General features: G+C 33.9%; 2 protein-coding genes across 5 annotated transcripts in view; one reads left to right on the top strand and one right to left on the bottom strand.

Annotated features, from left to right (window-relative positions):
- The window catches only part of LOC136412672 (leucine-rich repeat-containing protein 15-like), a 133,238-nt gene extending 109,313 nt beyond the window's left edge, over window positions 1-23,925 (bottom strand). The window contains exon 1 of the mRNA XM_066395812.1: window positions 23,780-23,925. Coding sequence (XP_066251909.1) covers window positions 23,780-23,794 — 15 coding nt within the window. The 5' untranslated portion in view covers window positions 23,795-23,925. The remainder of the gene's footprint in view (window positions 1-23,779) is intronic.
- The window catches only part of dati (datilografo), a 141,892-nt gene that overhangs the window by 29,124 nt on the left and 85,091 nt on the right, over window positions 1-27,677 (top strand). The window lies entirely within an intron of this gene.

The raw sequence follows: 27,677 nt of genomic DNA, 5'->3' as shown, positions 1-27,677 counted from the left end.
CTAGGACAAAACTCTTTCAAAAATACCAGGATTTTTTCTTCTTGAATTGCACTTATAAATTATCCGATATCTTGGGACCTCATGATTTTCTATCCGACCGCAGCATAAATTGATGACTTTAAATATCTCCATAGGAAAAACCTGATTAAAATTTACCTAGTAATTTTTGTAGATTTTAATAAACCTTAATTCAGTTATTTGAATTTCTCAATATATATTTTAAATCGATTAACAGACGTGGAAGAATTTGGAATTATATTTGAAAACGAAGCGAGATATGAAAAAAAATTGCGTGTTTTTAGTTGCCTTACTTGAAATCATTATGAAAATTCCAAAAATCTACCGAGAGTTATTATTTTTGTGTAAAATTCCGGCAGGCCTGCCGGATATGGCCTCACGTGAAATTCCTGTACCAATTCTGATAAAGCTAGAAAACTAAAATATTGTTATTGAACGATGAAAATTTTAATTAAGTTGGCGGAAACTTTTTTAAACAATAACAAAAAAATTATTATTTTAAACTTCGACTCGGTGATGACTCGGTCTTGGACATGCATTTGAAAAAACTTTTTTCTGCTTTGAACCAAAGAATGTTTAAGTTGCGCTACATGTTTAGAAAATATCCTGTGTATAAAAAACAAAAGTTGTATTTATCTTCCTTTTCATTTTCTTGATATTATTTTAAATTTCTCTTCAATTTCTGTCATGATTCAATAAGTCAATTTTGGTATAAATCATATTGTATTTAGATAAGTTTTAAAGGGTTCACTTTAAACCGTTTTACAACTTGACTAAATTAAGACACATTTTTTTTTAACTACCAAAAATTAGCGGTCCCAAAATATTAATTACCTTTATCAAAAAATATGTTTTTTTATCACCATGTATCCCCTAAAGGAAGTATTTCTGGACATACTTTTTTGCCCTACAACCAGCTCCCAGAATTCCATGCAGAATTTGGTTACTTTCGGTATAGAAAAAATGTCCTTATTCGTAGATGAAAGTACATTTGTGTGTGATAATGTATTTTTGCGTTAAGTGAAGGTACTTCCTGCTTATTTTACAGTACATTGGCTTCAATGAATTATCGCGAGACATATCCTTACTACACCCTACACCACACACTTTTTGTAACCTCTTCAGGCAGTGACTCACATGCAGTGATATTAGTAATAGTCGGTCAATGCAAATATACCATTCAGAAAATGCAGATTTCCGCCTCTTCGACTAAACCAAAATGATTGATTAACCTATAGAAATGTTAAAACAGAATTGAAAGTGTCTGAGACCAAACAAAACTCACTCATGCCCTTGTACGGTTTACTCAACTAGCCCTTCATTAAATCTTCTAATTTATTCTCAAATTAGTTTCAATCAAGCTTTTTTAGGCTTTATCTGTTTAATTTAATTTGGTTCTACGCCTGCTCAGATTCCGCAGTACCTTCTAAATGTTTTGCGGTACTTCAGGTGTACCTGAACGCAGAGGACAGTGATAAAAGAGGTGTTTTATTCATTATATTAATGAGAATATAAATAGCTAAAATAATTCTCAAACACAAATCGTTTTGTGACAGAGATTGCGATCCCGATGCATGGGACTGGAATCCGTGTGCTCATAATCAATATGTTTCATGTTAAGTCGATCTTAATTATACACAAAAACATTGTGCTTGAGATTAATTTGATGAGACTTTAAATTCATTGAGTTTTTACACTGCATCAAATTTAATTTGAAAATTAGACAACTTGGGGGAGCGATGTTTGGGAAACAACATGTACACTTATCTGTCCACTAATTATGTTCTTCAATGTGTCACATTGCCATTGCTATGCTTTACTTAATAGACCAATTAATAAAATCTTGAACGATTTTTGACCTCAAACTTGGCATCAATTGGAAGTATAATCGCTTAAAGGAAAATTTGCATTTTTGTAAGTTCGTCTTTCCTACACGAACTAGTGAACAGCACTACGTTTTGCATTACATACAACATTATGTCACGATAACTCATGTAGGCAAATTTGCGACATGCTTACCATACGCAGGTTTAACGAATAGGTACAAGATACATTTCTGAAGGTTGACTTTTGAGCTTAAAATAATTTTTTAATATTCCCTTCCCACTGCTCACTATACTGTACTTTTCGTTTCACCATTCCTGCTTTATTGATCGTTCTTAATTCACACGGTTTGACTATTTTTGTTTTTTTTCTCCAAACTCAGCTTTTTTCATCTTATCCCTTTCATTTGGTTTTGCCAAGTTTTCTCTTTAATTACATATCAAAATTTGTTTACTCGTCTGCTAACCTGAATCTACGTTAGCTATTTTCTTCGAATGATCTTGTGATATACACTTATCTCTATAAATTACAATTTTTTAGAGTAAGACAGTTTTTTCAGACACTTTTTCAATTGTTTACTTTCCTTTACTGGTCATTTCCTTATTCCTGCTTCCCGCTTTACTTTCCTCTTATTTAATATTTATCATAATACTATTAATTATTTTTTTAGTTTTCTTCTCTCAGATAGGTACATTTTCAATACTTTTCCTTACTAGTTCTCTTAAGAATTTTATCCTCACCTGCTTTAATCAACCTGCATCAACTTTTTAATTTCCTATTCGTCTGTATAGGTTTTTTTATTCCACTTTGATTGTACCCTCTGTTCTCATTACTTTTATATGTAGATTTGATCGCTTGATAAGTTCATTGGTTCAAATCGATGTTTGTCTGCTGCTCATTTTTCACTGCTTCTCAGTGCTTCAACAACGCTTTCCTTACCCCTTTCCGCTTTCTCATGATTCAAATATTTCTGTCCTTTTTTCTCCAGTACAGTCACCTTCACACACTAATCCCTTCAACGATTTAATCCATTAATTTAATCTTCATCAGAGTCATCGTCATGTCATTCAGACAATCGCTAACTAAGCGCTGCTTCCTGTTCCTCGAATTTTGACTGTTTTTTTAACGATTGATTTAAAAACTTAACTAAACGTGTTAAATCATGTACAGAAATTAACCCCTTTCCCTCGCCAAGCCGTGGATTGATACGCATCTGCATATTTCATCAACCACCGGTATATGCAAGTATTGGCAAGGGTCCAATATGCTCACTAGAATCAAATTATGAAAACAGCTCAATTAACAATTATCAAGAACTGATATATAATTATAAGAACTACGATGAAGTAATAAAACTATTATTACCTACTCATTTTACACATCAGCAAATACGATAAACCCATAATCTGAGATAATTCTCAACAAAGAGTAGGACTTAAGTCCTGTCAATAGTAAATTGTCATATATTTTAGTACATTTTTATTTAAGCCGGTTGACCGATAACGCACGTCATAGCAGAATGTAATACAAATATAAGCTTTTTATGTAAAGGAAATTTCTAAGTAACTGCGTCTCTCCAGGCTAGTTTTTGCGCCGTGCGCAGGAACAACTTAGTTCCGATGACTCATAAGCGCTACAAGTTCAAAGTTTGCAATCAAGAGCAAAAGGTGCCCTCAGAATTCAGACGGCGGAAACAGAATAGAATATGGTTCCGAAGCACACCAATGGCAGTACGATCTGCGACTGGGTACTGCATGGCCGAAGTATCATTTGGGTAACACATGTGTGCACCGTGTTATTCTAACAAAGATAAAAACGATGGCGGTCGACACACATTTTTCGTTGGCTCTCCAAATATTTGATAAAAATAGACGGTATTTATCCAGCCATGTTCGATGCCGAAAAAATCGGCCAATAATTTTTTCGAGGTTTTTACTTGCACTCCGCCCATTTTTTTAAACAGGCTCGTGTTTGGTTAGTCGGCGGGATTAGATGTCGTTTGTTATCTCGAGCACTTTTTTCCTTCTATAAAATGGAGGAGACCTAGAAAAAATATGATATTATTATATTTTTCCGATAATTTGTTCGAATAAGTGGTTTTGGATATTTGTAAGTATGTCATTTCAAGTGTTTTAATTATTATTAGCCACGTTTCGAATATCCTCCAAGTATTGAAAAGATACTTACACCATTTTGAGGTCATTAAAGATTACTCCGATTACACTTATCAAATGTTCCAAATTGGTTTGCGAAATAGTACAAGGTGTATTTCGAATCGTACTATTTTTCCAGGTATTTTTCTCATATCTTCAAGAACTGATCGGTGCGATAAGAAAGTTGAAGATTTTGCCAGAAGGCAGAATAAACTATAAAAACCCGAAGTGTGCACGAAGTGTAATACAATTACCGACAAATTTATCTAACGCCGGTGCTAAAACAGGATTGAAAAAGGCAGAAAAATAGTAATATGGCGCGGAACTAAAAGGCAGAAGTCACCGTTACATTCCAGCTTCCTTATTTTTTTACTCAAAGCTCCTCACGGAGACGCATCGCAATGTTTGAACTGCATTAGAATGGAAATGATATTATGCCGTGCAGATTTTTTTCTACGAAGAAAATTTTCTAGGAACGGCTGAATTGCGATTGAACTATCGAGATTTTTTCAAAAATAAATTTCCGTAAAAAATCGCGAGCTTTTCTCCCAACGACTTTAAACACTGCTCATAATCTATTTATTATTGAGGAAGGTAACGGTGTAAACATTTCGAAGTGAAAAAAAACATCAGTATGATAAGAATTTAGTCACATATAATACCGGGTATGGCGTGCATCAAATTCATTAGCTAACGTGCAAGTCCCATATGTTCCCACCTTAAAAATTGCAATGAGCTTCCAATATTTGCAATATAATCAGCGCTCGTCGGCCGCTTTATATCGACGACTTTTAAAAATAGCTTGTTATTGCAATTATATTTTTAGTGATTTTTTAGTTCGCCATATTTTTAATGAAAATTTATTCCTTGGCATACTTACAAAAGTTACATTTTTAGTTTCGGAAATTTTTCAGTTTCCATTGCGGAACGTCTTTGATATTTCATCTGGGGCATGGTGATTCATGCAGTATTTTTGATCGTTTTTAATCTAAGTGTTTATTTCTATGTGGGCATTCGACAATAATTTATCTTATTAGCAAGGTTATACTTCTCGTATCATCTACCTATGCATATACTATTTAAATTGCATAGTATTAAGAACGCATGCTATTTGAATTAATGGTTAAATGATAGTGCTGACTAATATTGATACTCAGGGGCGTGGAAATTTCAGTACCAAGAAGGGGTGGAAACTCTTTGGTAAAACTTTGCCGGTCCTTTAGCTGTTCAACAGTAATAATTGATGGAAATTTTGCTGCTGTGGAAGCAACATATTTGAAGCTTTCCAATCGTTCTTTGTGTTATTATCAGATCTATTTCTTTCGCCTTTGCGTCGATTTTTTTGTTCGGTTTCTTATCGTTATTTAGGGATTTTGGGTGATGGAAACACACGAACCTGTGTAATCGGATCCAGATAAGCCCGCTCCCGGTTTCAGGGATTTAAGTTATAATGTAAAAATATATACATATATATGTACTTAAATCTCTTCATATCTAAAAATAAAATGAGGATTCATTTTGCATTATCTAAAATATTATTCATAGTTTCATTTGCTCGTTCTGGCCACATGTGATAAGGCACATTGTACGTAATAATAATTCCTGAATGATGTCTCATAAAGAAATAATAAATCGCGAAGGGTCGGTTTTTGTTGCACGACAAACTGGATGTTTATTACTATTATTATTTTTGTTTATTATTATAATATTTGCCTCTTGGTTTAGATTTTTTTCTAATTAAGTACCCACGTAAACCGCATATTTTTTACTCAGTGCATTTTCCGGATAAACAACTAAACGACCAATTTATTCCAAAACAGTTGTTTCATTCCATGTGCTAAGCTTCTAATGGATAAATCAATGTCTAACCGGAACTATTCTTTATAAGATACCTGCTATTAGCTAGACTAACTTATGACGTAGTAATTAAAAAGTATTGCAATTTTATTAAGACTGTCAGATTCTCCGATAAGTGAACCTAAAATGTTTTAATAGTTTGAATTTACTTAAACCACTTTTCACTGATAGTTTACAGATAGAGCTTTGCAAGACCGAGGCCGAACCGATACTTGTAGTCTCGGGGGGTATTTACAAGTAACTCTCGCTCTGGTATATTGAGGTCGAGACCGAGACTTGTAGGTCTTGTAGCAATTTAAGTCCCCGTCCTAGCCTTCTATCACGAGACCCAGATTAATCTCCTAGCTTTGCAAAACATTTAAGTCAAGTTCATCATTTTTAACAGCATAGTTTCTGGAAAAATTAAATCTCATTATTCTCTTTAAAGTCTCTTTTTACATATACTGAAAATATATTAATTAGCGGTATTAAGCATCCTGAAAGGCATACTGACTAACATCACAACACAAGAAACCAAAATCCGTCATCTGGCGGACTATAAATAAAATGAAAACCTTGAACTCGTTTAGTCATCTTCATCAGAGATTGAACCAATTAGAAAGAAAATTAATTAATTCGACAGCGAGCCTTTTGAAAGTCTCAAATTATAATTGGTCTCATACTAAGGCTGAGACCGAAATCAAGGTACTATCCGACTCGGTCTCGAAGTGAAAATCTTGGACTTGCGAAGTTCTTTCTGGTTATGAATCAGTCAGTGAAGGAAGAAAGTCATTTGAAATTAAAGGAGATCATTAAATTGCTGCGATAAAAAATCACGACCAAAATTTTGCCTCCTCATTTCTAAATATCTCATTCGGGATATTTGAATTCTTACAACGTCAAGTATTGCACTACCGTAATTTCAATTTTCACAAAGACAATTTCATTCAACAAAGAAATTCGATTCGATATATTCGGTAAAAGTACACCCTCCCTTCTCGCACATACAAGAACCAGTGCCTCTTCAATAATTAATTATTATTCTTTTCCTTCAACCTCAGTTGGTGTAGATCGCAACCCAGTTAGTTCTTCCTCCCACCAGTTTTTTCATGCGCCTTCCGAACACCCACGCAATTGGTACTACTTTTCTATTAGGAAAATAGAAGTTTATAGGCATAGAATGTAGGAAGGTACCTACTTTAACGCATCAACAAAAAAAGGGTGGGTATAGGTAGAAGCGTAGGGTGTATAGAGGGTGGGAACCCACAGGCAGGTAGATAGATTTAATATCTCGTCAACACAGTATGGTGTCCCCAAAATCTTGAGGAAATGAATAATATATTGTTCTTCGATCGTGTAAAAAAACTTCCAACATACTTTTTCTCGGTTATATTTAAAACAACAATGTGCTTATTGGGATCAAAGAATAATAACACTGTATCCGATTTCTGAATGTAAAATGCTCTTTTCACTTACAATACCACTAGTATCTGAATTATTTTCGGAAATTTATTTCTGAATGCCAATTTACTTTTGTTGCCCTCAACTGCTTGGGCAACAGGAAGTGTTGTACCTAACTCGTGCGGAAAGTGCGTTTCCCGCCCCCAAACGCGTGCGCAACGGCAACGTAGTGCGAAAAATTACTACTTTTCGCACTTAAAATAGAGGGAATATCTTCTGTTTAAATGAACGTTTAAAATAGATTACAGCGAAGTATTTCAACTTTATCATTTCGTTATGATGCTCGTTATCTGGAAGGAAAAGGGATTTAAGGCTTACGAACCTAGCAGATAAAATGTATCCCTGGCCTTCCTCAATAGTCAGTAAAATCCGAAAATTAGCGCCAATAATCGAGTGAGAGTAAACATATATGCAAACATATCCAGTGCACTGAACCACCGATGTGTACACTCTTTGCGTTCATGGTCAAGTTCAATGTTGATGCGTTTGTATTTTCCTGAATTATGCAGCTTTTCGCGAAATGATTGTCCTGAACTAACAAAGTTTAGTACAAAGAAGCTGATTTTGTTACATTTTATACAGTTTTTAGTCGGATCTAAAGATTTTGTTTGCATTGACCGAAATGGGATGTTCCAACCCCTAAAACCTAAAACAGGACTTACAGCAATTGTTATCGCAGTACCTATTTGGATTTCTTTATTGTTCGTCTGTACATGATTTCCTGAATGAATCTTTGGTACGCAAGTACCAATCAGATAGAAAATGTAACAGCATGTAATAATCAGAACCATTTATAAAGCTTTCAACATTTGCCCCAATTGATCAATGAGGTATAAGATAATAGAGCTAGATATTTAAAACTTTAAACATTAGCATTCTTAATGTGACCCCAAAAGAAACGTATAACTAGAACCTCGCATGAAAACTCTCAGTGTTAAACGCGTTTAAAACAAAGAGCAAAAGAACCAAAATGCAACTACTGCCTACGTACGTTTGGTAGGTACTCCGGCCAAGTCGCCATTATAATTATTAGAAAGTTGGTTATTTATTATTTAATAAAAGAACAACAAAATAAATATTTATGAACGTTGGGTTAAGGCGGGAAGAAATCGTGACGTCTGGCTTTAAACAACCATTAAAAAACTAGTTTTGAGATATTATGATGGGCAAATATGAGCAGGGCGTTTTTGCTAATACAGTCTATGTAAATAGGAAAGAAATGCTCACTGCTCATTGGGCGGCAAGTTTAAATAAATAGACATATACGTTGGATATAAGTGCAACAAAGTTAGGGGTATTTCTGTATACAGGGTATCCCAGAAACATTGGTCCAAATGAGTGTAGAGCGCTAGCGGGTAAAGCAATAGAACGATACCGCTAAATGTGCCTTATAACAGTTGGTCGTCTATAGGACACAGTCTACAGGATGTTTAAGTATTTTTTTAACTGGGAATAAATCTCACAGTTTTTACGACAAACTGGTTCAGATTGGTTCGTGTTATTCCAAATTGAATAATGAAAGACTAAACATTTTCAAAAAAGAGGGGAAATGTTCCAAATATTGGAGAATTCAAAAACTAGCACCAGGCATATTTCTGAAACGACAGTGCTACTTTTGTATAAGGCAAAATTTGCTGAACATCCCGTATATCAGGAAAGAAATTACCTTAGACGAAAAGAAAGTGGATGCACCTGTGGTATTCTTAATTATAAATAATTTATCTACCCTCCATAATACTATAAACATCAAGTCTGCAGTAAAGACTGGTACCATACACAAGAACTTCTGTAACCCTGATAGAAAAATGGTACAAGTTGCGTGAAACTGTGAAGAAGAATATAGAGAATAAAGAAATAGGGGTGGATGATGATAGCGTTGCACCCTCTTAAGATTGTTCCTTTAATTTTTAGGTCACCAAAGATTTAACAACTTCTTTGTTAACCGTTATTGCACAAGCTCCAAAAAGTATCTTGACATAATTTATCATCAAAGTCTCAGAAGTTACTTGTAGAGTACCAACTTTGAGCTTTATGAAGAAGCCTTCCTTCCCATTTTAAGGTCTCTGCAGGTACAAATTTTAGTTTTCCTACCTAAATATTAGAACCAAGCTCCCTTTACGCATATTGGTTCCTGTAATCCTAATAGAGAAATAGTAAATATAGAAACACTTATAGCACACTTATCAATTAATAAAATTCGACAGGTATCTAAATCAGTCCAAGTTAGTTCGAACCGCAGTGTATTTTTATATTAATTAGAGAGATCAAATATACACGTGTGAGAGAAAACCACCTGCTCCCAACCACATATAAATTGGAAGTATTGGTAGCTTGTTCACAAAGGAAATCAATCTTATTTTAAAAGGTTTCGTCTCTCTTTTTTCTTAGGACGTTGATGGACTGACCTTAACCCCCCCCCCCCCCCCTCCATAATACCTTTCCCTTTCTTCACTTTCTATTTTCAGAAACCATCGCTAAACCTTGCTTCAGGTGGAGGTATTTCTGAAGAGCTTCTTATACTATAGTTTTGTGATGAAAACACGCTTCTGGTATGGGCCCTTATTTTCTTCGAACAAAGGGGTTTGTTTTACACTAAAGAAGTCTTGGACAGAAAGTTACCATCTCAAGTTCTCTTTTTTATTGGCCGATTCTCGTCAGGTCACTTTTGTTCTCTTGTCGAGAATTCCCTCAGTCTTGTTCTTTTGGTAATGAGGATTGATTCAACAGAAAAGCATCTTGGGGAGAAAGGTAATTTTTACGCACTTAATTGAAAAGCAATTTTTTTAAAGAATGCCAACACAAGTGGGCAATAGTTACGGCATCAGGATGATTTCACAAATAAAACTACAAGTTAAAAGGGAATACAGGAGATTAAGCTCATAAGCCAATGAGTTACAAAAATTAGGGTTTTCAGTGCTTATTTGACAATTCCTAAGAAGAAATCGAACTATAAATGTTGGTTTTGCTTCGAAGAATGAAAAAGGTGCCAAATCTCTTGACATGGATAGCTCTGAGGCCCTGTCAGAACCACCTGAGAAAGAAGATTGAAGAAGATATCTGCCCTTTGAAGGGGTCATCAAGTTTTCCATTATGATGCCCCTGTGAGGCGTCTGTGGTTCTTTCTGGCATGTAGCCGCTAAAACAGTGTTTGGGGCGAAATGTTTTTTGTCACAGGTGGTACCTCTATGAATCCCGGGTTCTCGCATTGCTCTTTGCACATAATAGTTGATGAAAAAAGTGGAAAAAATCGCGAGAAAGCGTCGTTATGTAACAGATTTTTTTTTGAAAAATAGAGGGAAATTCTATAAAATGTTGAATTCTGAATTAGGATCTGCTCGAGAAAGACGTGTCCACAAATTGCATCCCAGGAAGATAGATTTGCTCAAGTGCTAACCTAATTACGTATAATTAGCAGGATTTCTGTGGCACCATTAATGAATTTAGGAGGTAGAGAATCCTCAGGGAATGCGGTCAAAGAAGAAAATCAAAGTGCATTTACACTGACAGTGAGACCTTGTTGCAGCTCAGATTTAACGATAATCTCGTATGCGGAAGATATTCTAACCTCCAGTTAAACCTACTCAAACTCAAAAGAAATGCCTGCTCCAATTACTCTCCAGAACTCATTTATGTTAAATTGTGAGTGATTGATCACTCTTCTTATGTCTTTTATTGACAACATAAGTATGTCCTTCCAAGAGCTTTCTTCCGGCGCTTTTGATACGAAATGTTCGCGAAAAAGTCCCACAAATTCTTCAGCATTTAATTGCACTAATATTTCTTCCTGCAATTTTCCCACATTTCATCTGTATCCAAATTAGACGGAAAAGAAATTGCCATCCCACTAATCACTCTCCAATGCTCAGGTATTTTACATAATAAGCAAAACATGTAATTGACCCGATCAGGACCGACAAGTAGGAAGTCTACTCACATTATTAACTCGCTTCCAAGCACATCTTGACGACATTATTTAAATAAATCAACATAAAATGCGACTTTTGGCTCTCCTATAGCTAAATTCACACGGTATATAAAGCTAGTACCAGCTGGAACTAGTTCTCTTTAGTCTCTTTGCTCTTTTTGATTTTAACTGTAAAGTCTTGTCGGCGATAGGTATACGTATATAAAGTTGCAAGTTTTTTTCTTTCCTGAAGAAATTAGTAGAGTATTTGCGCTCTTTAGATTAAGCTTTAGATTAGGTCTTTTTAGACTGAGTCCCACCTATTATGGTTACATTGTTATGTGATCTACGATTTAAGTTGAAAGTATAATGCATCGCAAAGTAACGTGAGCCCATGCGATTTGGTTCCGTGTGGTCACGTGTTTTTGCCCCTGCCACTTGACGACAACTGCGTTGTTGCTAAACATCTCCAATAGCCCCATTATCAGAAAGCTGCATATCGACAAAATTATGTGATTTTCATCGTTTGAATTTAATTATTCCTTATTTTATTATCCACCGCCTAATTAACGAAAAGAAAGTTTCTCACGACCAGATAAAGTATAAAAAAAAGTCAGGAAAAAGACGTTTGTTGACTTTGAATTTTTTTCCCTGTTACCTAATTAGGTCAGTTACTTATAAGTAATTATCGGTGTTATTGAGCTGTGGAAATATATTATTGGAAAGTTAGGTTTGATCATTATGAACCTATTAGATTCATCGATGCTATTCAAGTGCTCGGGAACCATTCGACAAATCGTGAAATTAAAACGTTAAAATTTCTGTATGAGGAATTTTCCTACGCCTTCAGTTTTTTTCATTTAACTTACTTGACGACTCATTTTCAACATGCCTGCGCAATAATCAGGAAGGATTTTTTACAGAAAGCTTTCTGTTATTCTAAGCCACATATAAACTTCTCGAAATTTTCTAAAAGTTATGTGTCAAATAAAATCTATTGTTAGTTTAATTTAAAATTATTTTCCAATAGAAAAATGGCTGAAAATTAAGAAAAATATTTAGTTGAATGTCAATCAATCAGGCCTTTATAAAAATGTTTATACTAGGATAAAATCGGCTGGCTCTGCGAAAAGTGAACTATTTTTAGGATAGTTGCTGAGAAAAGTCAGATGGGTCAATAATAGGAAATTGAAGGATATTTTTTCAAATGTCTTTGAGGCAAATGAAGCCTTGAAACAATCATTTTTTCTCATCTCTCTCCTATGCTGTAAAGCATTCTCACTAACTGCTCTAAGCTTTCCAGGGCAAAAGCTTCTCGCCTATATTACTTCAAACAAAACTCCATATTACATTTTTCCTGCAAAAGGAAGCATGTTTAGTTCTGTTTTCGAGCATATGGCATTCTGATAATGCACAGGGTGCTAGTAAAGTTCTTTATCGAGTCATAACTATAGTAAATTATTCAAATTACGTAAAAGGGCACTTAAATTTCTCTATAGTGCTGCAGAAAAATTATTAAAGTAGATCTTTACTTTTTTTTCAAAATTAAATTTGGTAACTTTCTCATTGGATTCTTACGTTTAATCTGAAGCCTAAAATGTTTAGCAATTCTTTAAAATGTTCTACTTTTATTTCCATTCTACTATTCGAAAAAGGAGTAGTCTTTTAATCAAGTTTCTTGGTTTAAACATATTGGATACTGGGATTCCCGTAAAATATGATAAACTTGAACCATAAGGCCTTTTCTTCAATCTTTTACAAAATGCTTACTCGAAACATCGAGTAACATATTTCTTTGAGCCATCCGTCTACCTTACGAGACTTCTCTTTATTCCCGTGTTATGTCCTCTTACAGTTCCTCTGTCAACTTACAATTAGCATTTTTTTCATTCTACAATCTATCTTAACCTGACACTAATGAACTTATCCAGGTTAATTTAGATTAAATTAAATTTTTTTACAGCACCTTTTTGCATAGGACGCAATGAGATGCCTTCTAATGACTTCTGGTTGACTCGTATTAAGTTGTTCTGAGGATGTGCGAAAGTTCGAATTTTAATTTTAACTTCGAAAACGAAGCGAGGTAAAAAAATCAAAGGAGAGAAAAGTTTAATTTTCAGTTGCTCTATTTGAAATAATTATGAAAATTGACTAAATCCACTGGGCGTTACTATTTTTGTTTACAACTCCATCCGACCAACCCTGCGACCACCCCCTGTAATTCCTCAATCAACTCAGATGCCATTCTGGACTTTCGTTTATGGGGACATTTTACCTGATTTTGACTCAAGAAGTATCTACTTAAATTTGCGCGATATGTTTAGGAAACACCCTGTAAATTTTTTAAAAGTTAAACTCGAAAAAGGACTGAACAATAAACAATATGAGATACAGGATGCTATGTTTGCCGTGGAGCTCTGAAGGACCTGAATTAAGTTAAGACCACTTAACTGAAGTATTTTTTAGAACTTTGTATTGAGAACTCGTACAATTTTTAGCTGCCAATTTAATGCCACACATTTTTTGCTTCGGTAGCCCAGCATCAAAGTTATTATTAGTTATTATTTTTCGTAGTAACTTAATCTAGATAGGATGCATTTTATGAGAATGGATGCACAATTCGGAAACTGCGTTTCAATTTCCTTTCAGACCACGAATCGCCATACAACTGAACTAACCTGGACAGTGTTTCAAACTTTTGCCACTATTTTTTTTTCAGCATGCATTTAAGCTCCAAATTGCCCATGAACAACACTGAGTTGCACCACAAGATATCCCCATTTTAACTTGTAAATTAAGCAAAACTAGTAAATTTTAACAAGATGCCACATAACCCAATTGAAGCGTTCGCTTATGGTTGTTCGAGTTGCTTATCTCATGCCAAACAAACACAATTTCGCTCCCACTACTTACTATATGGAAAATGTTAAATAGAGGTCGACACTCATAATCATCTTATCTCGAAAAAATAGGGAAATTTTTTCGAAAACTGTTTATCTTTAGATAAGGGAATGTCTAAGTTCAAGCGAAAAATCAGTTATATTAGAAGGAAAAAATTGGCATTTTTTAGTCTGCCAGCGGACTGTATTCGTGTTACATCTTTCGATTTATGCGTGTTAGAAAACCGCCCCTTAACACACTAGTGAAGTTATGATTCCAAAAACTAAAGGCTCGTCTGTAGGTAACCAAGTTTCGAGGACAAAATTAACCGGATCAATCTACAGTCTGTACTCCTAGGTCACGTCAAAATCTGTTGTTGATCTCCTTGCGCGATTCATTTTTGGCTTTTGGCTTAGATCCTGCTTTTGTTTTTCTCCACTTATTTTCACTTAATTAATTAAAGTAATAAAAAAATAGACTTTTGACATGTTTATCTGTTCGCAATACATTGTGCTTTCGTTAAGTGCGTGATGTTAAAAATAAATCCTCGTTTGTGATTTGCTTTAACGATATTTCGGTTCATGGAAAAGTTCGGCTGCAAGATGCTTTTCAATCAAAGTTATCCACTTTGCACCTGGTATGTACACTTTCGAGATTTTTAATAATAAGAAGTCTCTGATGTTTCAAATGACCCGAATGACGGTTGAACCTATTATAGAAGATAAACTCACTGTAAAAGCTTCAGATTATTGAGGCCCACTTCTCACATATTTTCAAGCAATCTTTATTAGAAGTATGAAGTTGCATTTCTCAGAATGGTAAGGCGTTTAACCTATAGTTCACATAAAAGGGGGGACCGACTCGGAGGGAAATTCAGACAGCACTCATTTTGCCGACATTTGAGAGAAACTGTTTTTATAATCGATATTTTATAAAGAACTGCTTGGGCACCACTAATCTCACTCAACACAAAATTGTGGAAAAAAATTCCGCAATAAAAAACATTTCCGCACTAGTGTATGAAAAAATATCATATTTAGCACTCAGATACGCGCGAAAAAATAATTTCCGTGCACGCGAGTAGAAAAATAAGATTTCACATTAGTTTTGATGCAGTGGACTAAACTGATTGCGCAGTTTAACTATCTGTATGTAAACTAAATTGCTCCTTAGCAGATTACGAAATCACAAATTTTTTATTTAACTTCTAACAGTTGACATTACAAGCTAAATTCGCAGGAACGGAATATAAACTATTAAATTCTAATTGGGTAATCTCTTTGCAGATATACCTAGCCATAATCTTGCTATCTTATTGTTTAATAGAGGTTTTTCCCCTTTAATCGATTTTCGCCCATTGAAAATCAATTCAAAAAAGTAAGAATGAAGTGCACTTCAATTACTGCTCTTAAAAAACTAATACAGACAATTTCTTTAAAATTTTCATGAATTCAGATTTAGGTCTTATAAAACCATAACACTAGACACTTCTTAAAGAAGTTATGCAAATATCGTTTGACTGGCAATTGAGCCCTCAACTAACCGAATTTCGTACAGTACTCTCCTGATGTCACCTGAACGATCCTGAAATCCACACAATTTTGGCAAAACTGGTAATTGATCATGTCAAATTAATGAGATAATCTAATTTTACACAGGTTTGAACTGAACGAAAATTAAATACAAGCCTGGCCTAACTTGATGTTCCATAGATTAACTTAAGCGACCCTGCCATAAAATAGGATTTTTATTGCTTTATTTTTATTACTATTAGTTAGTTAAATTATTCAAAAATCTTTACAATTTTGATTTTCAAAAATAGATCGCCGCTTATAGGTACGCTAAAAATTAATTATTTCTAAATATAGTTAAGATTAATTTAGGATTTATTACGTACCCAGAAATTTATATGCTTCACATTTCACAGGTTTATCCAACTAGGTTGTCCGATTATCCCATTATTGTTACAAACATTTAATTATATTTAATTCGCTTCGTGAAGTACTCATTTAACTGAGGGTTACATTTTATCGATCCTAAAGGAGGTACAAATTGAGCAATTTCACATTAAAACAATTGTCGAAAATCACAAAGAGACATCATAGGTTATCAGACACTACGTAAAGCCATTTATTTGTTTCACGGTAATGTGATAACGACTATTGAGCTTGCCCAATTACTGGTGTTACGTGAAAGACACAATTGAGTATATTCTCTATTTTGCAAAAATGCCGAAGGAATTTAATGAAATGAAAACTGAGAGTTTTAATATCGTTTCCTTGGTAACCACATAAGCATCCGTAACACGCACGCTGCAGCGTGAATAATACGCCGTTGCACGTGTAATAGAGTGCATGCGTAATAAAAAATGCTATACGCCGTCGTCTCTTAAAAGCGTTATTCCTGGCTGAAAGAGTGTTTGAGTAACTACATCACTGATTATTTTTTCAATTAAGTAACGATTTGATTGCGTACACTATTATTACTATTATTCCATGAGTGTAACATTTTGATGGAAGAGTGTGTATAATATTAATGTAAATAAGAGTTTAGCAGATCATCTGGATAATGTTAAGATGCGCTAGCTAGATGTTTTTTTTTCTATGGAACAATAAACTTTTTAAATTCAATGGAGGTACATTTGTGCCCGGATTATTTGACTCTCGTTTTAAACCAACCACCGCCATCTATCGTCGAGATCTTTCAATATTTTATCGAATTTCCGTTCCCGCTCTAAGAATACAGCGCCTCTATGGAACAGCTAAAGTCGTAAGGAAACTTTTGAAATTAAATAGGGACCGTAGGAAGAGGTTGAAACTCCAGTTAATTAAACCACAGTATTTGCATCACCTAAATTAGGCATTATTATTTATTCAGCACATACCTACTGCTAATTACCAATCCTATATTTGGCCTACAGATTACTTATCATATTCACTATTGCTAACATTAAGGTTCTAACCCTAATCCGCCTAATCGGTTACAGCTAAACCTCGATTCTTAACTTCTTGAGGTCGATCGAATTATTAGTAATATTAGTATCAGAAAGGACTTTTTTAATCCTGTAGGCTCGATAAAACCAGCAATAAAACATTCCGCATATTAATAATTGTTGTAAAAACTGCAATTTAAACGCAAATAATACAAGAAACAAGAAATGAGCATATTAGCACGATGTTGCGTAAGGTCACGCACACGTATAATTAGCCGCCATACACAGTGTATCAAATACAGGTACTGTTTCTTTTTTCCCAGAAACTCGTTTCTGTTACATGAGCCTATAACGCTAAAACGCAATTCAGGAAAAAGCTTCTTCGGCCTTAGCAAAAATGTTTCAACACGCGTGTCCAATTACAGAAATTTTGAATTGACATAAATTTGTTTGGCGTACTGTGTATCGATAGAAAGAAAATAATTGCCCGCTATAATAATCGGACACGAAGCTCACAGTGCGTATAAAGATAGGGTTTATCACCTGCAAGATAATGCAGTTACGTAAAAATTATAGGTGGATTTCCATCTTTACATGGATTTCATGTGCCCCCCTTTATAAAAACATTCATTATGGTGCTTGAAGCTTCGCTGGTTCGTTTAATTGCATACAATACATCACTTTTTTGGGCCGCAAAAGTAACTGAAAATTAGCGAGATATATGGAGTAATGATAGATGATATGATTATCCTGCAAGGCTTAAGGGAATTGTCTCCCCATCAGTAGATAGATTTTTTTATTGCACGTGCACCATAATTCACGATTATACGCGACCATAAACCGGCTATTATAGGGCATGATATGGTTGCTAGGGAAACAATATGGAAAATTTCATTACCAGCATGCCAAAGCACTTTGACAAATTCATAATCCCTGACCCCTAAAGGCATCGATTAAACATATCGTTGATGCACTTCTAATAAGAAATATTGAATGAGTACACGCAATGCTAAAAATATTGTGTGAAATATTAATTGCTTCACTCATGCCAGTAACTCTGTGTGAAATCAGTTTTATTTGTAGGGAAATTGATCAAATTTGGCGGTAAAGTCCACATTTTATGTTAGTTAAACCTCCGCGAAATCTGTGAAAAATCCCGATGTTTCTGTTCAACTAAGAAAATTGTGAAATCGGTTTAGCAAATTCTCTGTGGAATCAATTAATTCGTAAAAACTAAAACTATCAATTCGTCAAATCGATAAAATATATGTTAAACCACTTTAAATCGGGTTAATAAATCTATATAAATCTAGGATTATCTGTAATTTTGGCAAAAAACATTTGGCAGCAAACTCCATGTGTGATCTAGTTGACACCTGTGTGAAATACAATAGATTCAATTTCGTTCAGTTAAGACCCGTGTAAAATCCCATTAGCCCAGTTGATTAAAATAAATGTGAAATTGTTATTTCAGTTAACTTCATAGATACATCTGTTATTTCAATTAATTTCATATATATGAATTTTAGTGGAACCTTGGTGATATTTAGCGCCAAAATAATAATTTACATCAAATTAGCAGTTGAACCTAAAATTTATTATGTAAATTAAACTGAAAAAGCCCTATCAGGGATATGTGATGAAGCTCACGTTTGTAAATTTGGTATGAAAACAATGCAATTCCAATTCTAGGGAAAATTTATTATACCAATGTTCTAATTTAATTTAGATACACACTGGACTCATGTGAGTTCAACTGATTGAAATACACATTATTATGTGTGAAATCCTTTTAGCAAAGTTATATAAGGTAGATATTAGAATCGAACACAGATCAACAATCAATCAAAACAGAAGATATCAAACCCAGATTAATGAAATTTGTTATATTTTTTGAGATATTGATTAATGATGAAGGAGCTGTGGCCAATTCGAAGTATTTTGCCGTGAAATTGTACATTTTCTTCGCTTCCAAGACCTGCAACTCTTCGGTTCAAAAATTATGTCCCATTTCGTAATTCAAAGCTGAGATAGGAAAGTGCAAGCCGCATTAGTCTATATCAATTTTCCCGCAAACTGCTTTTAGCTATTGTAGCTAAGAAGTGTAATAACAGATAGCAAAATATTTGTGAAATCACTTCAGTTGGGATTGAAGGCAATTCAAGTTAAAAAATAAATAAAAGGAAAAATCTGCTGAGTTCTAATAAAATTCACATGAAATCAATTTAGTCCATATACAGCTGAAAATTGTATGTTTGTAGAAGATTGCACCTTAAAGAGTCCTTCCAAAACGCGTATTTCACACAAACGACTGACATGTTCTATGACTTAGGTATCATAATAACCATGATTCGTAGTTACCTTTCATTTCCAATACATTATTCCAACCTTAGAAGATAATGGGATTATGTGATGGTATGGTTCTAGGCCACTTCCTGGAGTGCAGAAGAAGAAAACACCGACTTTAAATAGTTTTGAATCAAGCGATTATTGGCTTCTGGGCATGAAATCAGTCTGTTTTAATAATTCCCATAAACCAACTTAGGAAAAGAACAACGACTTCGAATAAGAAGCAAGCAAACTTCGATCATAAGAAATTCCATTATCATAAACAATAATGCGTAAAAGTACTTCTAAACTTCTAGCAGCCCTACTACAGGATAATGCTAATTAGAGCACTTATCGACAGTTAGAATCGCAAATCAACTTATTACACGAACTTATGGCAGACCTCCCTCGCCGGAAATGCAAAATTAATACAGTTTAGGTCAGATAGCCGATGCCTCTACCAGTTTCACCATACATTAAAACCGCTATCGAGCCTGTCGATCTGCCAGATATAAGTGCCATTGATTTTCTGTTTTCTACTCCCTATTATGGTGACTGCCTACGTAAAGCTAAAATTTTGCGAAAAAATCCAGTATCTCTGGTCAAAAAGAACAAAAAAATTGGTGACGATTGCAAGGTTGGTGTGGTGGGTGGCCCTAAAATTAAAAATGCCCACCCCTGCGTCCTCATTGTTCACCACCCGGAAAACATAGGCCGTTACATTTTTATATAGGAGGGTCTAAGAATGGGGTGTAGTGGGCGGAGATTTTTTCTTTCAGCACAATTTTTATGTGGAAGGGGGTCGTCTGTTTCAATTGGCAATGGAGGGGGTGAGGCAGTTGACTAACCGTTACAAATTTAGCTTCTCTAGGTGGTCTGTAGATTTTCAAATTATAAAAATGTATTTTTAGATATAAGCTGAAGTGAAGTTTTGTCTTTTGATAGATTTTTATTTGGCAAATGTGAGTTCTTATTTTTAGTGGCCGGATCCTTTGAGCAGCAGCCAAGAAAAATATTTAAAATTGGATATTATCTAAAATAATGTCGCTGGTAATTTTTTATTAGGGACGGCAGTGTTTTTGAGTGTCTTTTGCTGTTTTGGTGATGTTTGAAAAATGTTACATGTTACATGAAAAAAACTTAATTGACTTTCATGTAATGTTCAGGTTTTTGGCAGAGGTGACAAAGTCGTCCAGACGTTAAAAACTTAATTTCAATAGGTGTGCCTACATCAATGTTCATTTGAAAATATCGTCGTTGATATAGGTATCAATCTACCATCGTAGATCAATACTTGTCATTTAAAACGTGGTTAGTATTGCACCGATTATTGTGTATTTAAATTTTTTCCATAATTCTAAGTTGTTTTTATAGTCGTTTGACGGAGCAACAAAAGTTCAACCACCACTTCTAAAACATTGTTACTCTCCATAATTTCGCATCATAAAATAAAGATAATATTCAATATTAACGGTAAAGCTTACCGTATACTTAAATGGGTTTCCCAAGATATTGAGTGTCATTAATATAAAGTGTAGAGGTTAGCTGATGGGTTAGTATTTAACGTTGGGTACCAATTTTCTGTCGGGATTTTTTCTCTAAGTAGAATAAAACGGTTTTTTCAATCTCATCGTAATTTGTCGAAATGTTACAACTTATTTTTCTTAGTTTACATTTGTCACACCGTTTGACATTTTCAATAGCTGTCAAACAAATTATCTACTTTATGAAGTTAAGATAAGCCATTTGCATAACTTTTAGGTTTTTCTTACTTACATCTTTCTCAAAATCAATCGAAGCAGGGTCTCGATGAGATCAAAGGTACACTTAATGGACCATAAAAAAATATTTTTTAGTTAGAAAACAAAAATGTGAAATACAAATTGTAAATTTTAAGTGAAGTTTTTCTATTTTTGGGTTAGAGCAGGTTCAGCATATATTATGTTCTGCCACTGCAAGCAACTTCTTGGGCACCAACTTGTAAATTTGAATTTAAATTTAGATTCAGATTTAAATATTTGTAAGTTTAATGACAAACAAAGATTACCTTTTTTTCAAAAATACTTAAAACATATTCTGCATAAATGTATAAAGATATAAACAATCTAACGTAAATAATTATTCATAACAGTTCAACAATCATAAATTTACAGACTTAAACTTAGGTACACATAAGCAACATAAATTAATCTCTCTTACAAAATGGGTAATTTTAGTGATAGGTACACATGGGGATGACCGGCTTTGTGTTATAGTAATTTTATTTCTTTGAATTTTAATCAATTCGTGGAAAATTGATTCAAAAAAATAGATACTTCTCACAGATATAGATAAAGAACACTTTTCAAAAATTACTTTTTAATTATCGAATACTTCAAAAACGAAAGGAAGTAGCATTTTTAAATTAATAGCGTTCGATGATTGAAAAATGTTCGCGTAATTTCAATGTCTTGGCACTTTCTGCACAAAGCAAATGAAACATAAATAGGTAATAACTAGTTACCTTACTAGTACAGTAAGAACATTTATTGTAAGTGTTTGACATCGGTTCTTGACTCGTGATGCACATAAAATGAAAATATTATACAGTGGCCCAGATTAATTTTCAAAATACTTATCTATATATAATACCTAAATAGCTAACACACATAATAAATTAAAATTTCCGGTGCGCGGGTCTATTTCATATATTGCTTCCAATTTATAATCTCGCAAACTATTTAATGTACAAAATAACTAATAAAGATTATAAAGAAAAATCATACATTTACGAAAATTAACTAAAATTGTGTCGGTTCGAGTTAGTTTCAGGTTAATAAAATGTCTTCAAGTTAAGTAATCTGGATTCACAAACTATCCCGAGCGTATGCTCAATGTAATTTAATCATGTTTCAGCATTTCACGGCTCATCACCAGCTTTTAGTCAAAGATTAGGATTTTCTTTTATATTTATTACATTCCACTTTTTATTCACAATACAATGATATATGATACATAATATTTATTTGATATTACTTATTTAGTTTTATTTATTGTAGCTGGTCAGAAACAATAATTGAAACTATACATATTATGCTTCAGCATACTTGTTGGGTTTACACAAACGTGATGTTCAAATATCGAGAGTGAGTGATGGTTTGTCATCAAAATCGTTTTAACAAATATTAAGTGTGATACGTAATTGTATTCAAAATAGAAAATAAAATTTTCTGAACATGACAAACGTTTTTTCTTTTAGAAGAAAAGGTTGATGATGACCGAAAAGTGCTGAAACGTTGCCTCGAATGTTCAAGTGCATCATTTTTTAACAAAAATGGGATAAAAGCTCAATGAAAACGTAAAATACGGTTTTTTCTAAATGTTTTCTGAAATAACCATTTTTATTTCGAAAACGTGATCACACTCACGTGACACATTTTTACTCATTTCAAGTATTTTTTAATTCAGGAGATTCCTGTAGAGAACATTCTCATCCCACGTATCAGGTTTCTATACCTCTGATCGGATAAAGTGTTAAATAGCTTAATATATACATATATATATAATAATCATAATTAAAATAATATAATAAATAAATGGCTAAAAATGCGTGGTGGCATCAAATAATCCGTAGAGTTAAAATTTATATTGATAAATGTTATTTTTGTCTATATTGAATGTGAATGTGATTATACTTCAATACATACTGAATACAATTACTTAAGTATTTTTTGACCTTTATTTAACACCACTCAAAATTTAGCTATTGAATATCTACTTTTAGGTGATACTTAGGGGTATGCAGGAATCACGTCGTTAACCCTCACCCTTCCGATAAAATATTTTTAAAACTTAACATTGCTCTAAGCAGATTTTCGCACTCTTATTATTTTATTTTATTTATGCCACATTTGATTTTCCGCACAGAGTAAATATTAGCTGAAATTTATTTCGATAAATTTTAATTTTATTCATTATAATCAATAATGGAAGAAATGTACAAATATGCATTTAGAGAGAAAAATTAATATTCATTTCCACAATTTTACATCTATCGAGTTTGTATTTTGCCATTATTCATACGTCTCTAAATAAAGCTGATATAAAAACATCAAATATACGTACATAAACTGGTTAATATACTCACACATCTACTATGATGGGATTTATTTTGGAGACACTCTCCTACGTGATATACAAATTATTATCCGGCTAAACATACATGATCTAGACACATTCTCATTTGTAGCTCTATTTCTATTGTAACTAGTACTAATACAAAACCACTGAACAAAACAGGACAATTATTCATATCTGAAATGAGCTATGAGGGCAGATATCCATGGTGCGAACTAAGAAATTGCACATTAATAGTTAAAACATGAAACGTCTGTGAGCACTACTCATTCCTTCGAAGCTTGAAATAACCCCACCTATTAAAGACAAGAATCAATGAAACGTTACCTGTTTCGACCTCATTCGGCACTATGTGACACAATGGGAAGGAAGAATTTAACCCTTAAAAAACACCCAAACACCGCAGCCAAAGCCAAACAAAACGTACACATCCACATACGGCCCCAAGTACCAAAAATTTCACCCCTTATACACGTTGCCGATGTCCAGTCGCTCTCCAGTTTTACGCCCGCACACGCTCACCCCCTACATCGCCCCTACTTTCTTACCCCTAACACCCCTCCGCGGTGGAGGGGATGCGAAAAAATCAAGACAGTTTTTTCAAACCCCTTTTTCAGTTTTTCAGCGGGGGTGGGGAAACGCGAGGCCCGTATTCCTTAGTTCCTTGCCATGCGCGCTGTATTCAAGATTCTCTTCTAAGGTTTGGCCGTCTCTCTCGCTCGCGCGCGTCTTGCGTCACCCCGTCTTTGTCGCCACCCTTAGACGGTCTCACTTGGAAATATTAGAAGTTCCTATAAGCGTTTCTCTGTTTAGACGCGCGGGGTGTCTCTGTTTCGCGCGTTGTTCTTGCGTATACTCGTCTCTGTCGGGGGTATATTTTAGAGTATATTCTTAGTGTTTAGCAAGCGAAATTAGGAGATGGTTGTTCTTCGAGTATTTTGGCGTCGCGATGCCTTCTTAGTTATCAGCGACGCTCCTTGCAAGAAAGACGCGGTTCGCGAGACGCCGTCGGGAAATCTTGATTCGCGGAAAAATTTGCCTAAGTCAGAAATTTTACCGGTGTTTCACTTTGATCGTCCAAAGTTGCCGACTTTCTTAAACTTCATTTTTTCCTTATTGCTGTCAAGATAATTACTTGATTTTATTGAAAAATTTAGTGCTTTACGATTTTTCTTTAAGTAAGAGACTTGGAAAAGTTTTGGTTCTTGAGGATACATAAACGCCAACGTTGGACTCTGTGCTTGCTTGTATTTGCCAGTGCAATATTTTCATATTTTGGTGCTCTCATTTCTCACACAAGTTTATAATGTAAGTGATCTATTACCGCTATTTTCTTTATTTAAAATTTTTGTTGATAGACCTTGGTCGATGCCTGATAAAATCTTCACTAAATTGATTAAAAATAGACGGTCACATTTTGTGCTCATCCTCTTGCCAGAAAATACCTTTCATTACAACTATAACATTTTTCATTTTTTGGCAACAAACATGAAAAATATCATGCAGACAATTGAATAATGTGACTTTTTCGAAATTTGTATACAGTAAGTGGATGTTCACATTTTCTGTGTCCGAAAGTGTTTCCTATAGTGGGTGAGGGACCAAGATTTATTATAAGTTTTCCCATGAATTTTAACGAGGCACCTTCACTGTGCCAGAATTCATGTTTTGTTATGAGAACTTCGTATCCGTGAAACTGCGGTTAGTTCAGGTTAAACATTATTTTTGCCCTGGAGATCCTATTTACTAACGCCTACCTACTAAGGGGAAATTAACGTATCAGTTTGTAAATCTTCCAATTTTGCGTGTAAATTCGTGTAGAGTTATTTTGCATATTTTTTACCTCCACCAACATCAGGTCATAAAATAAAAAAGTACCAAATTAGGTCGAGCCACTTCTCAATTTTGAGAAAGCATTGCAAAAGTCGGCTGTTCCTAAATATATCTTCTGTTTTTAGAGAAATTTACTTTACCTCTTCAGCTATTCTTGTCTGCTTCCACTCTATCTTCTCTTTACACTTTTTTTATAAATAGCAACATTCTCCTATTATATGTGCACGTCGTTGTGCACATAAACTAGTTTCCTAAATTAAGACATAGACATTTTAATATTATTTTAAGGTTGTTCTATCAACCATGTTTGCATGATTTAGTCTAAGCAAATGGCCTTTCCCAACTTTCCTCTTTTCACTAAGCTTTATTTACTTACACGAATTAATTCAAATAACAACAAAAAATTATTAAACTTTTAATTTGAGGGGACTTGAAATTGTTTTGTTTCTCGATAAATCGTTTTTTATTTTTTGATTATGTTACCATATTTCTTTATCGATTATGGGAAGACAAAAAAGAAAGATAAGCATTGTGGTAAGCAAATAGTATGACTAACCTTCTGAGTGCCGCTCGACAGAAGAAAAATAGTTTGACATGCCTAAAATGCCTAAAAACAAGGAAAAAATAACAATATATTTTTTCTAAGTACAAAAAATGGAAAAACTCACACAAAACTTACACTTAAGCGATAATTACGATACTAGAGATATATTTTTACGGCCTATTTATTAATAACTTACGGTTACACTTACCAATTTAATTTAAAAATTAAGGCTGAAGAGTCAAGAGCCCTCAAAACACCCGTGAATAATGCCACACAATCAAATGAGAGTAAAGCTGAAAAGTTCGTCGTCGAAAAATCAGAGGTTCAGCCAAATAGAAGGGCTTTAGAATGTACGTACAAAGACATTCTTTGAGTATTGGCAATACCTAACTATTCGTATATTTCGTTTAATAAATTTTACCAATTTTTTAGACTTATTTTCATAATCTTGTAAATAACGTCTTTCTGGAACGACTTAAAAACTGGCTCTAAATAAATTGAAGTCGCTTACATTTTAATTTTTTTAATTCTAATATACTAAGTTATACAAGTAATCCCGTATTTCTCTCAATTTTGTCCTGAATTTAATCGCTGTAAAAAATCAGCTTAAACTGAACTTATACATTAGAAATACATACATTACATTAAGTATCTACTAAAATAGTAGTATCAGAGGCTAAGAATATGATTCTCCTACTAGATGCTTATACTATTTCTTTGGCAATTCAATATTAATTCAAAATGTGGAAACTTTAAACATAATCTACACGGGAACAGTCGCACGGGAATACTTTGTACTGGCCAATTATTGCCCTGGTTGGGGAATAACGAACATTTCCGGTCGCCTACATGAGCAAAACCTGGACCGATGACTTTTGCGATGTGAAAACACTTTAAAAAATCTCAATTTTACGGGAACTACAGAAAAAATATTACTTAAATTTATGACCATTAAATCCGAAATTTATAAGTTCAAAAACTTCAATATCTAGTAAGGGGTTGAGAATGTGTTGTAATAAAGTTGAGATAGATCATTGCTCTTTCGGAGATAACAGAGTGAAGGGGACTTTTCGATCCAAGTCCATAAAAGTAATAAAATTTGTGAGTTATTAAATAGAATAAATATCAATTCAAAATTGTGACTATTGCTCATCTGCAAGATGAAGGCTTGGATAAAAGTGCAAGATTCATTTTCATCATCTCATAAACACCATCAGTGTAATTTCTAGAAAATTGGAAAATTGGTTCTGGAGGTCTTATATTAATTTCATCGATTTTATGATCTGAAAAAAACCTAATTTGTTTGCTGGGAAACCATTGGCGTACCAACCTGGAGTTTCAACACATCAAAAGCGAATACTTAGACGTCTAAAAACTGAAAATTAGAATAACTATTATCCTTGAAATCTCATTTTGCGCCACTGGTTACTGCTCGGGACAGTACCTATAGAGCATTAAACAGTGGGTAAATAACATCTGAAACATTAGCAATGTCTCGTGAAACGTTTATCCGAATTTTATGACACATATCCCTTCGGGATTAAATTATGGCGTACCTAATCCGCATTGTTGCCGTGCTTACTATTTTTCTGAAATATGCAGGAGTTTTTCATGAAACACCCTATATTTGAAAAGGTTTTTATCACGCTCGAATGAAATCACTAGTGATCATATTTTTAAATTGATTAGAAATGAAAATTCATTTTGCAGCTTGTCGCGAATTGAAATTTGGCTAATCATGGAATTCGATTAAAAAATTGTTTTGTCATGCGCTATTGTGTTGGACTAAGGTTTTTGAAATTTCGTGAAAATTAACTCTTGATTTTTTTTTTTTTAATAAAATTAATA

The sequence above is a fragment of the Euwallacea similis genome, chromosome 12 (genome assembly GCF_039881205.1).
Source record: "Euwallacea similis isolate ESF13 chromosome 12, ESF131.1, whole genome shotgun sequence".
NCBI classification, from domain to species: Eukaryota; Metazoa; Arthropoda; class Insecta; order Coleoptera; family Curculionidae; genus Euwallacea; species Euwallacea similis.
The sequence above is the reverse complement of the archived record's forward strand: the minus strand, read 5'-3'. Positions and strand labels throughout refer to the sequence as shown.